A 15,692-nucleotide genomic window follows, 5' to 3' on the forward strand; every position below is an offset into this window, starting at 1 on the left:
ATCATCTAAGTCGAGTTTAAAATCTGGATAATGTTTGTTTAACAGGATACATTTTATGAAACATTTTATATGACACTTCTTAAATTTTATTGTGAGACAATACATATTTGCCTTTTTCTATACTCTGCCAATTTATATTATTAAAATTGGAATTCCCGTAAGTCTTTGCAGGTGACATACAGTATGTTCCTTATATAATTATTATTACATTTATTTTCTAAAATGTTAACGCCACCCAGTAAGACATTAGCAGTTAATTGATTGGTTGAGTAATTACAGTATATGTTCCGTTATTGCCGCTAAGGAGAGTAATAACCCCCTAGCGATAGCATAGCATCAAATACTATTGCATATTCTTTGGGCGTAATTGGAATCTTAAAGGTGTCCAAAAAATCCGCAAAAGTTAAGAATTTGTAATTATATTTTAGTAATTGTCTCACAATTATAATATACAGTACCACTGTCAAACCATCATTGAAACAAATCGATTTACACTAATGTATATCCTTGTTTTTCCAAATACTATATGGGTGTGGGGAGAAATTGTGTTTATAGGCTAGTGTCCAAGATAAAAGGACCTGTTTATGAAGAGGCCATGCTCTTGCTGTGCGCAAGATTTTTTGGGATCATCGTGTGGAGTATTTCCACAGTGGCAATTGAAGCTGTATCTGTAACGAAGTTCTTAGCTTATCACATTTTTAAAAGATACAAACAATTTTTAACACAGATTTCAATGCATACTGTATGATTACATATTACATATAAAATGATTACATATTACATATTAAAATTATCTAAACAATATTATTCGAAAATGTTGCTTGTAAAATTAATTTGCTTCTTCAAATAACTATACTGGGAAAAGTTCGCCCGAAAATGTATGATTTCTAAGAATAAAGGAACTTTATTTCAATGAATTATTGTACTGTTTCTTTTACCTTTTGCAGCTATAACGTTAGTTACACGGGTCAGGCGGCAACAAATGCATCATGATACTTTTCCTTTTTCTCCTTCTTTCTCTTTTGAGGTTTCTCTAATTTATTTCCACTTGGAACAAATAATAAGATAAGCGGAAAGTTCAAATCTCGATACATCGTCTTTTTAATCACTACTTAGCACTGCTCTTAACCTTACTAATATTATTTATGAACAATAGGTTTATTCCATGCTGAAAAGAGAAGAAAGAAAACAACGTTTCGGCCGTGGAGCCTTCTTCAGGTGTGAGTTCCACGGCCGAAACGTTGTGTTTTCTTTCTTCTCTTTTCAGCATTGAATAAACCTATTACTTGTTCCTTTGCAGCCTACGCATGTTTACGCAGCTACCCACCTAAACTAATATTATTTATACGACAGTCATATACTGTACAGTATTTTATATACACTTGGTAAGCAAAAGAAATTTGCACCGGGAATAATACTCTCCTACTGTATATCAGATGTAAAGACAATTAGCACCAGAAGGCGACAATGTGACCAGATCTCTATCACCTAGCCGTTTAAACGAGATACTGTATTATTTGTGTTTGTACACATACAGACAGTAGACAGGAATTAAAACAAAAAATTGGACGCCCCCGATAATCTTGCAGGACATACAGTACAACTGAAAAACAAAAGATTAACAGTAAATTATTGTTGATATTATAAATTATGTCGATATTGAACTTCGATACAAATTAAAAGTCATAACTTTATCGGACACGTTTCTAAATAATACCGATTTCTGCAATTCTATATATACATAATTATTCTGCAACACAACATTTTCTTTATTGTTGCCTGTTCCATTACAATCGTTTTCCTGGACATACTGTATATACTGGATGCAGCCTTCATTCTCACTGTTACTTAAAACACATCCTATTGTACAACTACTCAGTGTTAAAGTGTGACTACTGGCAAGCCTGTTGATGATCTGCCCTGCTTAAACTGTATAGATTTAGAGATCATTTACAGTAGACAGCATTACTGTGTTGAATAAATCCTTCATCAACAAGAATACTTCTTGGGAGATTTCCATTTTGTGGAAAAATGATTTTTGTCATTTATCTCAGCAACACAATCCCATGCTTTTCCACAGCCTCCATAAATATACAGTACAGTATAAAGGAAGAACTGGTTTTGAAACAGAAGAGCCTTTCTAAAAAATATTCTCACCTTAACCACATTGAAATGTTATCAGATGAGATTGACAAGAAAAGGTGAAAAAGTGGAGTGCAAACACCATGAAAAAATATGCTCTATGAATTATTTAACACTAAATTAGGTAAACATAATTATATGATGCTTAGGGTATTTTGTTACCAATCCAATGGCTCATAACTGAAATAGCAGTATAGTTAGTTTACACTACACAAAATATTTCCTTAAAAAAATGTATTATGTATTAACATGCATAATGTAATGGCCTCTCTGTAACAGCGGCCGGTATTATGACTGTAGAAACGGGGTTGAGCCGTAGGGCACCAGAGGGCAGTGTGGAGACAGTCCCAGTAACGCATTCCTGGCATTCTCATGAGGAAATTAGGGAACTGGCGTCTCCAGGTACACGCAGAAGCCAAAGGTTGTCTAACCAGACTTTCAAAGTCACCTTGGACAGTGAGATTATATAATACCAAGGTGAGAGTCTATGGGGAAATTTTAAAAGATTTAAAACTACTCTGGCTGAGGGGCAGTAAAAGCAAAGACGAGACTTACCTTAATTAGAGGCAGCCTCAATGGCTGCAATACTAGCCTGCCAGTATGAAATTATCAACCAGGTGAGGCATTTCCAATGCTACAGTACTTACTTCTGAAGTGAAGTTAAACATTGCATTTAAGGAAGGTAGTTCCCTTAGCAATTTAATCTCCCATGCTCATTACCTTGCTGTGCTACCATCAAAGATTGTCTATTACAGTCTCATTATGGAAAACCCAGGTGAAGCACGACTCATTGGCAATGTATTGTATTTACTCTACCTGTCCCCAAAAAGCTAAAGGGTAAGAAAAGCACAGAGGAATTGCTAGACACACTGTAAAAACCAATATCTTTGCTGATGTTAACACTTTTAACAAAGATAATATATGGGTAAATGGTCTACATAACATTCTATACAATTGAAAAGATTTCTTCCCAAAGACTTTAGGAGAAGGAGACATTCCTTCTTAATCCCATCTTTTTAAATCGGACAAAAGAAGCTGCTGATCTAACTTGCATATTTTTGATCAGAGGGTAAAATGAGAGATGATCTTATTCATTTTGATCAGGAAATCTACCAAAATGGTCACCCTTGTTGGCTGTCATTAGCTCCGGTGCTTAAAGTTTGAGAGCTTATGGGATTTATGATAGCTCTGATGCATGTAGGGACAAGTCTTGTAAATTCATATTTAAATGTCCCCACTATACCAATTGGCACATTATACTTCAGGCAGCCAAAAAAGTAAATGCACTATCTCAGCCTCAAGGATATCCAGTCCTATACTTCCTGGATTATTCTGCTCTCATAGAGAAATTCTTTTGCCATCTTTGAACATGCGGAGCTTCCATTTTTACCTAACTACACTGAAGATCATACATAGTTGCTTTTTCAGTCTGTTTTATGTTATGTCTTACTTGGCTCATCATGGTTTTATTCTGATATTCTTTCCTGGTAATGCTATATTGCACTGTGTGGATATGGACGTTTCTCAAAAAGACAGATTGGTTTCTCAGTAGCCTTCCATTCCTGTGAAATACAGTATATGAATTATAATTAAAGTCCAGTATCTTTATAATACTAAATGACTGAAGAGGACAGATAACATTACATTTCCGTATGTGACAAAACTATCTGAAAGTAAATACTGGGGTTTTCTAAAAAATCATAAAGTTACATTATAAAGATTGTACAATTACAGCATTCTGGGAAAACAAAGTACTTACAAAAAGGAAAGAATGCATTCTTAAACAGGAAACTGCAGTCTTTCAAGAACATTCCTACTAGAAGTTCCAAAAAATAAACTAGCAAACACCAGGTTATACTATGATCACACAAAGTCACAATACTAAGATCAAACTAGACAAAAACTAACTTGTTAAATACCCCAAACTCCACCCCCCACACTTCCTATTGATTGACAGGAAGCCTCCATTTAAACGGGGGGTGAGGCAGGCTCTGTAGCACAAAATGGTGGAACAAACGGATAAGGACAAGACTGAGTATCATCAACAGGTAAGACAAATATAAAATAATTCATAAATGCCATATAAAGTTAAAAAGAAAGTGGCATTGTTCCAGAATGAAAAGGGTAACAGATGAGTAATTGAAAAAGGTTTATGAGAGACAATAGACACGTGACACTGTCCCTTTGTCACACATGATGAGAAAGCAAAGATTGTTAGTTATGACTAACATACAGTATGTTCTTATGTGACTTTTCTTTCTCATTGGTCACATACAGTCTCAAGACACAAGCAGTGCAATTTTAATTCTTTAAATGGAGTCTTTAATCCTGGGATGTGTGCAGTTGAATTTTTAGTTGTTTCTTTTTACAGGAAAAACCTTGTTTATTGCAAGCTTTAAAACATCTTTCCAGGTCTGGTACTCATATCTAAAAACAACAAGGTTGTGATTAAATGCTTTGTTAATTTAAATAATATTGCTTTGGCTTCTAATCTGAATAAAAGGCACAGTGAGTGTATTTCCAAATTACAATTCTGCAGTTGGAAACAGAACATAACACCAGGAATTGATTTCTGGCCAATCTGAAAAGTGAGTTTTAAAACCTTAGATATTAGAGCAGTATCTGTAACAAAATAAGACAGCTCTTCTATGAATATACTGAACACTGTGGTACAGTAGGTTACTTCTAGGCTAAAAGTGCCTAGCTTTGTTGAGACATTCAAATATATCAATAATTCTGTGCTCTCTGAGTTCTCAGAGACTTTTATTCATGTCTCTATTCTAAGGATACAAGCACAGATGTGGCCAAACCAAAGAAATTAAAATAGTTAAGCTCAATGAAGGCTAAAATATACAAATATCCTATGAAATTATATTTTAAAAATTCCAGTTGAGGGTAGAAAATGGGTAAAGAGTTCATATGGCTGATAAAAGTGATTTCATGAAATCAAATTTATAATGAGGTGGTATGGTGGTTTCACAGCTTTTGGGTCTTCAGTTTCGGGACACCAGCATCTTCTATGCTTTTGGGAAGGCTGTAGGTTGCACTGGACTTTATTTGGAAAAAGTGGTTATACCAATATGGATTGAATTCCATAATGCAAATGTAGCCAATGTAGTGATGCCATCAAGGGAGTAGTGTTGGCATTTTTCTTGCATTCTAACATCTGTATTATGCACAAGCTCCAAGCAAGATAAGGTGTTACTTGAAAAAACAAAATTTAAAGCACTAACATACAGAATTATATCCAGTATGTATGGTACAGTATATTCCGCATAGTGAAATATACAGTATAGTTTCTAGTACAGTATGTCATAAAAAAGGTATACTTTGCTACTTTTCATTAGATTTAGCTAATGTACACATAAAAGGCAATATACATGAAGATAAGCTGAAACAGAATTTTGATTACTAAGTAATACATTTTGCTTGGAATGATCAATTCATGCCTAAACGTCAGTAGCTAAAGTCTTTCACTAGCTCATACACATCTCCAATTTAATCAATTGCAGTTAATACGCCTGTGGATCAGACTGATTTTTTCTGTGCTCAATTTCAAGTGGCTGTTAAGTGGGCAGTCCTAACCCTAATGGCCATACTGTACCACTTTGCATGTCTTCTTGCTTGTTTTAACCTGCCTAAATATCAGTATTTTTATGTCCACAGATATGCATTTACTTTGTACTTTTGCCACATTATGATCACTTCCTCAAGATTTCCTTTTGCCGTTATGGCAGTTCATTACGCAATGATGAGTTGGGAAAGGTGATCAGTAAACCTGATGGCTCTTATTGGCTCACGGGAAATGTAAACAAAATATTGTCACAGCTTAATGTACATTATTTTAATTTATTGGTGCATTCACGCTACTACTTTTTGAATGGTTTTATGATTTAAAAAAATATATATTTTACAAAACAGGCCTTTGAGACAAATTTTGTTATAAAGTAGCTTTTTTACCAGAAGTTCAAATAATAGCAGTATCATTGCAGTCTACTGTAGATGTTATAAAGGTATGTATTATTTTCTAAATATTAAATAAACAGTGTAATGAGATAATTTTATCTTTATGACATTGTTAGGATTACAATTCAGTTATGCATTTAAAGGTGATAGTATAGTTCAGAATCAAAATCCATGTATGTTTTTATCATTTGAACTTGTTGTTTTGAACCCATAATCAAAACCTCTTTTTGTGATGTACTTTAATTATTAAATATTTGGAGACATTAAACTTCTAGTATCAGTAAGATACTCCAGTAAACATTATTAACACCACCATTAGTGTCTCTAGTAGTAACAAAACCTACAGTAGGATCTTGAACCTTGGTCAGTAATTTTAGCACAGCTTACACTTGATAAGGTTGTTAATCACAATGGTTGATTTTTTTTTTCATTTGAACCTCTGACACAGGCTATTAAATATTATATAAACATTACTCTCATTCTCATACAGGGGTTCTACTCTACACTTACTCATGACTGTGGCATTCTCTTGTTTCTCTGTGATATTTACTGTATAACAGTTACTGAAATGTGTATACTGTTTGATAACTGTGGTAGATATAGTACTTTAGATATGGAACAAATTGGTCAAAATAGATTCTTATACCTCTGAAATCCATTTCTGTGACAGCTTATCTTCAACTGCATATTGGAGAATTAAACTCTCCCTTATTTTCAACAGAAGTGTAATAAGAATATGTTCCAGGTCCTGAACAAAACTGAAGCAGATCTGACTAGATGGTTAAGTTCTCAGGCAGCTCTAAGTGGTAAAAATTAGTCTGCTTCAGGGAGTTAATTCCTTGTATTCATTTATCTCCCTATCTATCTTGTAGGTGGGGTGTAGAGGAACAAAGAGCTATTTTACCTGGTAATCATCAGGACATTGTAATGTCATTGGACAATGTCATGTCGGGACATTGTAAAACAAAAGATATGGCCTGGAATGTCAGTTCCTACAGTATCTGCCATACAGTAGCTGCCCATTACCAGTATTATATAAAATACATTACATGGCAGTAAGTAAAATAGAATTTATAATTTAAGTGGTATAATTTGTTTTATTGTTAATAAAAATGTTATACAGTTTTACTGGTATTCTTTTTGTAGTGTTGACAACAATCAAAAGAAACAGGAAATTGAGAAACAGAATGCACCCATGATGGAAACAGATTAGATTTGGCTCTACTCACTTCTGGGGTTTTCCCACTTCGATATACTGTATACTTCGATGAAAGACTCCACATTTCACACCTGTAGGGGGTCACAGGACACAGCTTTGTCCTCCCATCCAATGGCTGATCTCATCAACAGGTTCCGCAAGGAGTATACCTTCTTCTCTATGTGACTTTCTGCCATCCATCCATCTATTCCTCCATCCAATTTCTAACTGCTTTTTCCCAGGTCAGCGTCAATCCCTTCCAAATGAGCTTTATATGGGATAGAAAACTGCACAAGATGGATGGTAGTCCTGATTGGAAAGCAATCTACTGAATGTGAACATCTTATCGGCTTCTAAAATGAATGCACAAAAGCTAATCCATTTAAAACTTGAATGTGTGCATCCAGGGGTATAATTTCTATTTTTACCAACTAAAAATCAAAAGAACAGTTGGGTTGAACATTGCCTTAAATAAATAATAAACCTTCTATTATGATCAGAAATGCATTTATTCCTGATAAGGGTTTCAGTAAGATGGAAAGAAGCCAAGAGGAAAAAGCACAGGGCATAAGGCATGCCTGTCCATCACAAGACATACAGTACACACAAGCATACAGTGGCAATTTAGAGGCATCAATTAATTACACCTGATTGTCTTTGGAAGGTGTTAGAAACTGGGACACCCAAGAAAAACCCACACAGACACTGGGAGGGCATACTGTCACCAAACAGCAGACACCCCAGGCCGGAATTGAACAAAGGATAAAAGAGCTGTGAAATGGTAACACTAGCTACCACACCTGTAATAGAGGCATGAAACCTGCAATTTGTACAGAATCTCCAGAATTTTCCAGAAATTCCACAATGATGTGTCAGGATAAAGTACACGAAATTTAATAAAGAATGACAAGTAAATGTAAACATTTCACAAAGTCTTTTGGGTAGAAGAAAAAAATAACCCACACCTCCATCCATCCATTGTCTAACCACTTCTTGCAATTCAGGGTTGCTGCGGAGTTGAAGCCTAACCCAGCAACCAACAGGCACAAGGCAGGCTAAACCCTGAGCGTGATGCTAGTCAATCACAGGGCACACACAAACATATTGTAAACACAGATGCACTCACTGACACCTAGGGCCAATTATCCAAGAAGCCAATTAACATACCGATATTTTTTGGACTGTGGGAGGAAACTGGAGCATCTGGGGGGAACCTTTGTGAGCATGGGGAAAATATGCAAATTCCAAGCAGGAAGTACCCCAGAAACTGAATACAAGACTCCAGCACTTTGAGACAGTAATGCTAACCACTGTGCTGCCCATAACCCACACATGAACTGAAGTACATGAAGTACTCATATCATGAAGTACAAATTGAATTAGACATCTACAGTATATATTTATCGGTCTGTGCAAAGAACAGTAGCAAAGCAAAGCTGATAGAGATGATGGAACAAACATGTGATAGAAGAACAGAGAGAAAATCCATCTACAAGATTAATACCATAATCAAACTGGAGCAGGGATATGTGGAAAAGATGACTACAGATTGTTGTTACAAATGGGCATTATGAAAATGCAAAATATCAGGAACTGCTAAATAATATCAGGTTATTTAGTAAATAAATAAAATAACCATGACCTCCAACTTGTAAATGATTTCTGCCAGTATATACCCGAGTGATTGGTACAGTTTGAGGCATGTGAACTCTTTGCTCTCTCAGCTTTCGTGAAAAGAGAAATAATTCAAGTACAGTTTGTTAGTGTGTATGACTGTGATGCACACTACACTACACAACACGTAAATGATTTCTGCCAGTACTGTATATACCCGAGTGATTGGTACAGTTTGAGGCATGTGAACTCTTTGCTCTCTCAGCTTTCGTGAAAAGAGAAATAATTCAAGTACAGTTTGTTAGTGTGTATGACTGTGATGCACACTACACTACACAACACATGTAGCATACAACATACAAGTTTCTCTGTTTATACAGTATGTAAAGACATGGGATTTTAGAGGCCTACATCCAAACCAACCAGAATACTCTAGACTGGTATCAAGTACTGTACAGTACTTCACTCTTAAATAATGACTACAGAGACCAAAGAAGAGATAAACTGTGTTCTAAACTAAATAGAATGTAACCTACAATTAAGCTTCTTTCTCTCTAACCTGGATGCCACCACATAAATGGAAGCCTATTTCCCTATTCTAAAATGAACCTAATAAGTAGGAGAGGCAATTTTAAACAGAGGGATTCTTCATTCAGGGACTCCAAGTTCCCCAAAAGCTACAGAATAGCAAGCTCTCTTAGTAAGTTTTAAATACTTTGCTCCAATCTGATTTTTTTTCTGATGATTGGAAGTAGGGACTTTCGACTGGCATAAGCTTCAAGATCTGTCTTCTGCTGTCCTCTCTCATGTTCTGCCCTTCTTTTCTTCCTCGGCCTTGATCTGATCTTATAGATTGTGTCTTTTTGGACTGTTGATTCACACTTAATTATTTGCCCAGATCTTAATTAACTAAGGTTAACCTAGGTAAACTTTATGATTGCTTTGATCATGGCCTCTGGACCTACTGTACCACACCCCCTCTGCTTTGAAAGAAGAAATGTTTACACTGCCAGGTGTTATACATCTAGAGTCTTTACGTATCTACAGTATAGTCTTGGATACCTCCATTGTCACCTACCTCAGCCTGTAACATTATTAAAGAATATGGTTCCATATATTTTATTTGAATATATTTTAATATTCCATACAATGGGATTTGCACTTCATTAAGATTGTTTCTATTGCTTTACAAAAATTGTTTTCTTTCAATCACTATGTTTTATAGAGAGTGTGTATATTGTTTACCAGGACTTTGTTATACACACAATAAATGTTCTTTTCACGAAGTGAATCTGGAAGAGACGATTCTTTTGCTTGTACAAAAAGTTTTTTTTAGCTTTTCATATTGTTAATAAGGTGAATTTCCTGGGTATCATTTATGAAAAAAGTTATTATTTCCTGTGGTAAAGTGGCAGTAAATGGTATGGTAAGTGCCAGCTGGGAAAATAGTGACTTTATTTGCTGCACAACACACGAGAAAAACAAAAACAAGATTGTTTGAACCAAAAATTATTCAGATTTGAATGTATTGTTCAAATAAAGTATAATATATACATTCAATTTTCTTTATTGTTATGCTTGGATTTGTACAGTATGTAACACTTCGTTTCTTACAGCCAGGCAACCTTTTACTGTTGATAAATTCAGAAACATTTTACTTAATATAAACAATCCTGTACCCACCCACATGCTGTAAAATGATAAAACACAATCTTCTATTGGCACTAGATTTCTAACAATCGTGTCTCAGAAGTAGTATAATTGATGCTATTGAACATTTCATTGGGTAAATGTGTAAGCTCATGGGGGTCTGGTTTGATGGATCACATTAGTATTCCTGTCCTATGAATGTGCTCTGTTGCTAACCACGTCAGTCTGCCACATTCCGTGCGTCTCCTGTTCCTACCAAGGTTAGATATATTCTCAGAAGAAGACCTTGGAAACAAGATAGGGACTATCCATAGCAACCTTAATTTATTTTGTCGTGTGCTTCATACCATTTGCAGACGACTTTATTACTACTACTATCACTTCGAATACTAGTAGTGATGTTAGTGCTTAAATAGTTCGAATTGCTGTCGATTCTATATTCAACTTCTTAGATCGTAAATGGAAACTCCTAACTCTAACCCATGGTTACATCTGGACAGCTGTGTATTCGCCTCTGAAGTAAACGTAAGCCACAATGTGTGTGGACATTTCAGCTGGTATTAGGCTTCTGTCGAACTGAAGGTGACTTGCCTTGCTGTCGAAGCGATGCAGAAAAGAGTCGCAAGCGCTCATCCGGCACTCCTGCAAGCTGAAGATTGCCTGCAAAAAGATCTGTTTGAACAATAGAGTTATTTTGAGGCACTGGCTCGCTGCTTCAAAAGCCAAAGCCAAAGCCAAAAAAGAAAAAGAAAAATACACACCCTTTCTTATCAGCTTAGGTTTGATTATTGGATGTGTATGCATGAGTTCTGCACCGAATGGGCGCAAGAACCGCCCCAGATCCGCTGGATCCATTTTTCAAAGCGGCAAGGCACCTTACAGGGACCCAGAGCGCAGAGAGAGCACGGAGAGTACCCTAAAAACGCAACGAGCCCTGGAGGACTGCAGGATGGTAAGAACACTAGATTGGTGCTGCAATTGTATCCGCTGCTCCGGTGTGACTCCCCCACCTTTTCAATTCAGATCACGCGCAGTTGCACTATTTTTAAAACTGCAGTGAACCTTTCGTACAATCTATGCATCTGAACTGCAGAGAGTGATTAAATGCAATAATGTGTACAGTATATTGAGTCACTAAATACAATTTCTAATTTCTACCGATCCGCGATTGACTTCATCGTGATAAACAATATTGAGAATTGGTGCACGCTATTTCTATAAAATGTGTTTTTATTGTAAAACTGTTTTTTATGTTTTTTTATATATATATATTTGTGCTATATATGTGAAAATGTACTTAGGATTCATTGGCATGGCTTGCTAATTTGTCAAGTTAGATGCGAAAAGCCTTTGTGCAGGCTTCCTGTAGATGTTAGAGCGCACCATAGGGCTTCTTTAAATTCTTAAAACGGTAATATAATCTGTCTAGCGCACCAGTGGATGTGGTGCTTCAAGAGTGAGCAGTATTGTTGATGGAAACAGCATCATTACACCAACAAAAGCTTAAAAATGAACTGTACGTCTCACTATGTAATCATTTTATAGTAATAACAAAAATATTGTTCCATTGCTAAAACCTACAGTACAGTAATATACAGTATATTGGATATTTAATTTCCAGGTCTATCGTAAATATTATGTGGGGGTATCACACATATCGTTCCTTTCAACATCACGGTTCCTTATAAAACATTCTATTATTTCACCTTTAAGAACGAATATTTTATTAAACCATTCTGTTTTCTTAAAATGTGGTTCTACTGAAGAAAAAAGAATATGTTGTCAACGCTGCGATATCGTCTCATTCAACGATATTATTTACATAGGTGGTGATTCTTACTGTAGGACAGATATTACTCTAGCATAAAGATTGTTCTTCTAATAATTTAAATGTATTATAAGTGAGCAACAGGCTTATCAGAATAAAACGACTGTGTTTTTCAGATTGTCCAGGAGTTCAATACACTGGTGGCCCTGTACCGTGAACTAGTCATTTCCATTGGAGATGTGTCGGTCGACTGTCCTTCTCTTCGCGCGGAAATGCATAAGACACGAACCCAAGGCTGTGAGCTGGCCCGAACCGCACATCAAAATCTTTCAGTAATTTCTGGGTAAGAATAAACACAAATAACGCTGTACTGGAAAGAATCTAGACCCGTTTTACCTTTGAGTGTTTTGCTTTTGAAAGAATCCATGCACCATTTTTTAAAATTTTCATTATAAACTCGAATTCCTCATTTTGATTAGGAGCTGTCTATGGTGCTGATTACCTGTGGCGCTTCATCACTTATGCTCCTTGCTAAATTATATTTTCACGCTCGAATCCATTCTATATTTACACGAGTCTAAATGCGTTTTATTCACACGCTTCGAAAGCAAGGGTCAGTGTTCAGGACCAGTGTTAATAATGCTGAACTTAGAGAAATGAGAACGGGTTGACGCCTCTAACAGGCTTTGATGTCAATCATTTGACGCATTTCTGCTTTGGTGAGATAAATCTGTTGGGAGAAGTATCGTACTGTACCATGACATGTTGGGATCATATATAAATGCATTTACAACTAATAAAACTGTGATACATGTACTTTTTTTTACATTACCCTGTTCGTAACTGCACCAGATTCCGTTTAAAGCAGGTGAACTGTCCTAATCGGGAGGTTCTATAACCTACTTTGTACTGTACCTTTTAAAATTGTAACTTCCACTTTTCATTTAGACTCTCTGGAGACTGACTTTAATTGGAACTATTTTAAATAATTTTTCAAAAGCATTTTCAAGGAGGGAAGTGAAAAATCTGGTAGCACAGATTATGGAGATTGTATTAAATCACCCAGTCATGTGCTTTCCATTCCCTTGTGCATAATTTTGACCTAGAAACTTTCAGCATCATTAGACTGTGTTTGTGTTATTGTACAACATGACTTACAAATAAGATAATAGACCACAGGTCTATAGAACTATATACAATACAGTATATACAGTATATAATGTATACAGACTGTGACACTCTGAAAAGAGAATATTCTTTATACTGTATATGATTGGATTAGATTTCCCTAATACATTTTACATTATCATTTTTGAGTTCTTCATGGACAATGTTGATAGCAATGGAAGGAACAGTGATTGAAGAAATGATGTATATTTTTCAATATATTTGTATGCGTCTTGTTTGTTTAATATGTGCAATGCAAGATGTAAAACCAAGGAGAAAGATATAGAGAATTTTTGTTTTGTAGCAAAGCAGAGTGTTTATTATGCACTACCAGCTCCACTGTCACTTTGTAGTGTTACTCCTGAAGAGTTCAACACAGGGATTACACTGGGTTTTTAAGTCTTTTTAAAAATAAGTATTTTAAACTGTTGAAAACATAACAGGTTTATTTTTTTCCACATTTTTGTATTTAAATTTACTATTTATATTTTCATGCACCTTGAAAATTCAGGTGGCATGGTTACCTTTGCTGGCAAATTCTCGGGTGCTATCTATGTGGAGTTTGTATGTTCTTCCTGTGTTTACATGGGCTTCCTCCCACAGATCCAAAACATAGTGGTAGTTTAATTGTTGTCTGGGAAGACTGGCTCTGATGTGGGAGTCTGTGTGTGCCCTGCAATGAGCTGGTGTCCTGACGTGCATCCGTTGCTTGGCAGGGTAGGGTCTATGACCTCATAGTGACTAGAAAATGAATGAATGGAAAATCTCAAATTTACAAAAAAAAAGGGGAATTGGATTAAATTCATGCATGGCAAAAATATTAGAATTGTTCACATAAATACAAAACATTATGTTTCTTAGCGAAACACAATGCCATTTAAGCTTTCTAAGCCCTAATGCTGACATTTCTGTATAGTCAAGATGGTAAAGAACAATGATTGAGCAGGCAATGTGTTTGCGATCAGACCATTGAATGGGCTGTTATTGGCGTGAGGTTGCACGATTGGATTGGGTCAGGAGGTACTGGCTGTAACTCCCAGGTGATTGAATGGCTCAGTAGGTACCATCCTGCAGGTACCAGCAGGCTCATTCATTGTCATTCCAAGTCCAGCAGGTACTGTATCATCCTTCTCCATTCAATGGTCTGATCATGAACAGATCTGGTAGACAGAGTGCAGTCAGATCTACAGTACACTAGGACATAGGTTTACATGTTTACATTGCTGTACCTATCAAATCAACAGAACACATATATAGGAGCATTTTTTAACACTAAACATACCATTAATGTCTCCCTCCATTGTGGAAAATCAACACAACTATTAAAAAATCTGGAAAGTTTTGGAATTTAAACATTTTCTTCTGTATAACTGCACAGAGTGTATGGATGAAAAGCCTCTTCTAATATATACATGTTGTATCTGGTCCCTGATGTGAACTTTGTTGAATTTCTTACACACATGTATACAGTATATATATATGAAAAAAATGAGACATGACAGGGTGTTAGTTGTGGTAGAATAACTGCGTGCCCAGTGGCATAGTAAGGAACAAGTTTATAAGGGATTCAAACCTTAAAATGTGGTTATTCCAGCACAACTAACATCATGGGGTGTCTTCTAAGCACTCATAAAAAGGATTAGTAGTTAGAAATAAACATGTACACATTTTATTTAAAGTCAGAGAAAGGGAAAAGTCTTTATACACTAATGACATAAGGCTTTTCTTGATCTATTTAATATACTATCATATGGAATTTTAGATTTTTTGTATTTCTAACAACTTCATTAATATATAAATGGAATCTTGTAGTATGGAATCGTACCTATGTTATTACACAGGGAATTTTTTTTTAAATAAAATAAATATTCACCAAAAAGATAAATTGCTGCACATATGTTTCTATTATTATGCTGACTGTTAAAAGGAACTGACACACAGTCTGATTTTATGACATTCTAACCATTAATAAAACAAAGTCTTAAGACCTGGCTATAGTAGTTTTGAAATCAGGAAAACAGGAAGATAAAAAAGAATAATCAAAAAGATATAGCATTCTGTAAAAGGTGTAAAACTAAAAAAAAAAACAACAGAAAGAGTCTTTGTGTTACAACTGTCAAAATAAATATCTGAATTTCAGTTTGGAAAAGTCAGAGCAACGGTTTTGGGGTTAGAACTGGTGCTGTT

At 35.5% G+C, this 15,692-nt stretch overlaps 1 protein-coding gene across 1 annotated transcript in view; it reads left to right on the forward strand.

The window, feature by feature from the left end:
* The first annotated feature begins 10,769 nt into the window (after nucleotides 1-10,769).
* Nucleotides 10,770-15,692, forward strand: part of LOC148673372 (regulator of G protein signaling 7-binding protein A-like) — a 36,121-nt gene continuing 31,198 nt past the window's right edge. The window contains exons 1-2 of the mRNA XM_088629772.1: nucleotides 10,770-11,522; nucleotides 12,515-12,681. Coding sequence (XP_088485898.1) covers nucleotides 11,373-11,522; nucleotides 12,515-12,681 — 317 coding nt within the window. The 5' untranslated portion in view covers nucleotides 10,770-11,372. The remainder of the gene's footprint in view (nucleotides 11,523-12,514; nucleotides 12,682-15,692) is intronic.

Source organism: Lepisosteus platostomus, chromosome 4 (assembly GCF_059453375.1).
Source record: "Lepisosteus platostomus isolate fLepPlt1 chromosome 4, fLepPlt1.hap1, whole genome shotgun sequence".
In the NCBI taxonomy this organism is placed as follows: domain Eukaryota; kingdom Metazoa; phylum Chordata; class Actinopteri; order Semionotiformes; family Lepisosteidae; genus Lepisosteus; species Lepisosteus platostomus.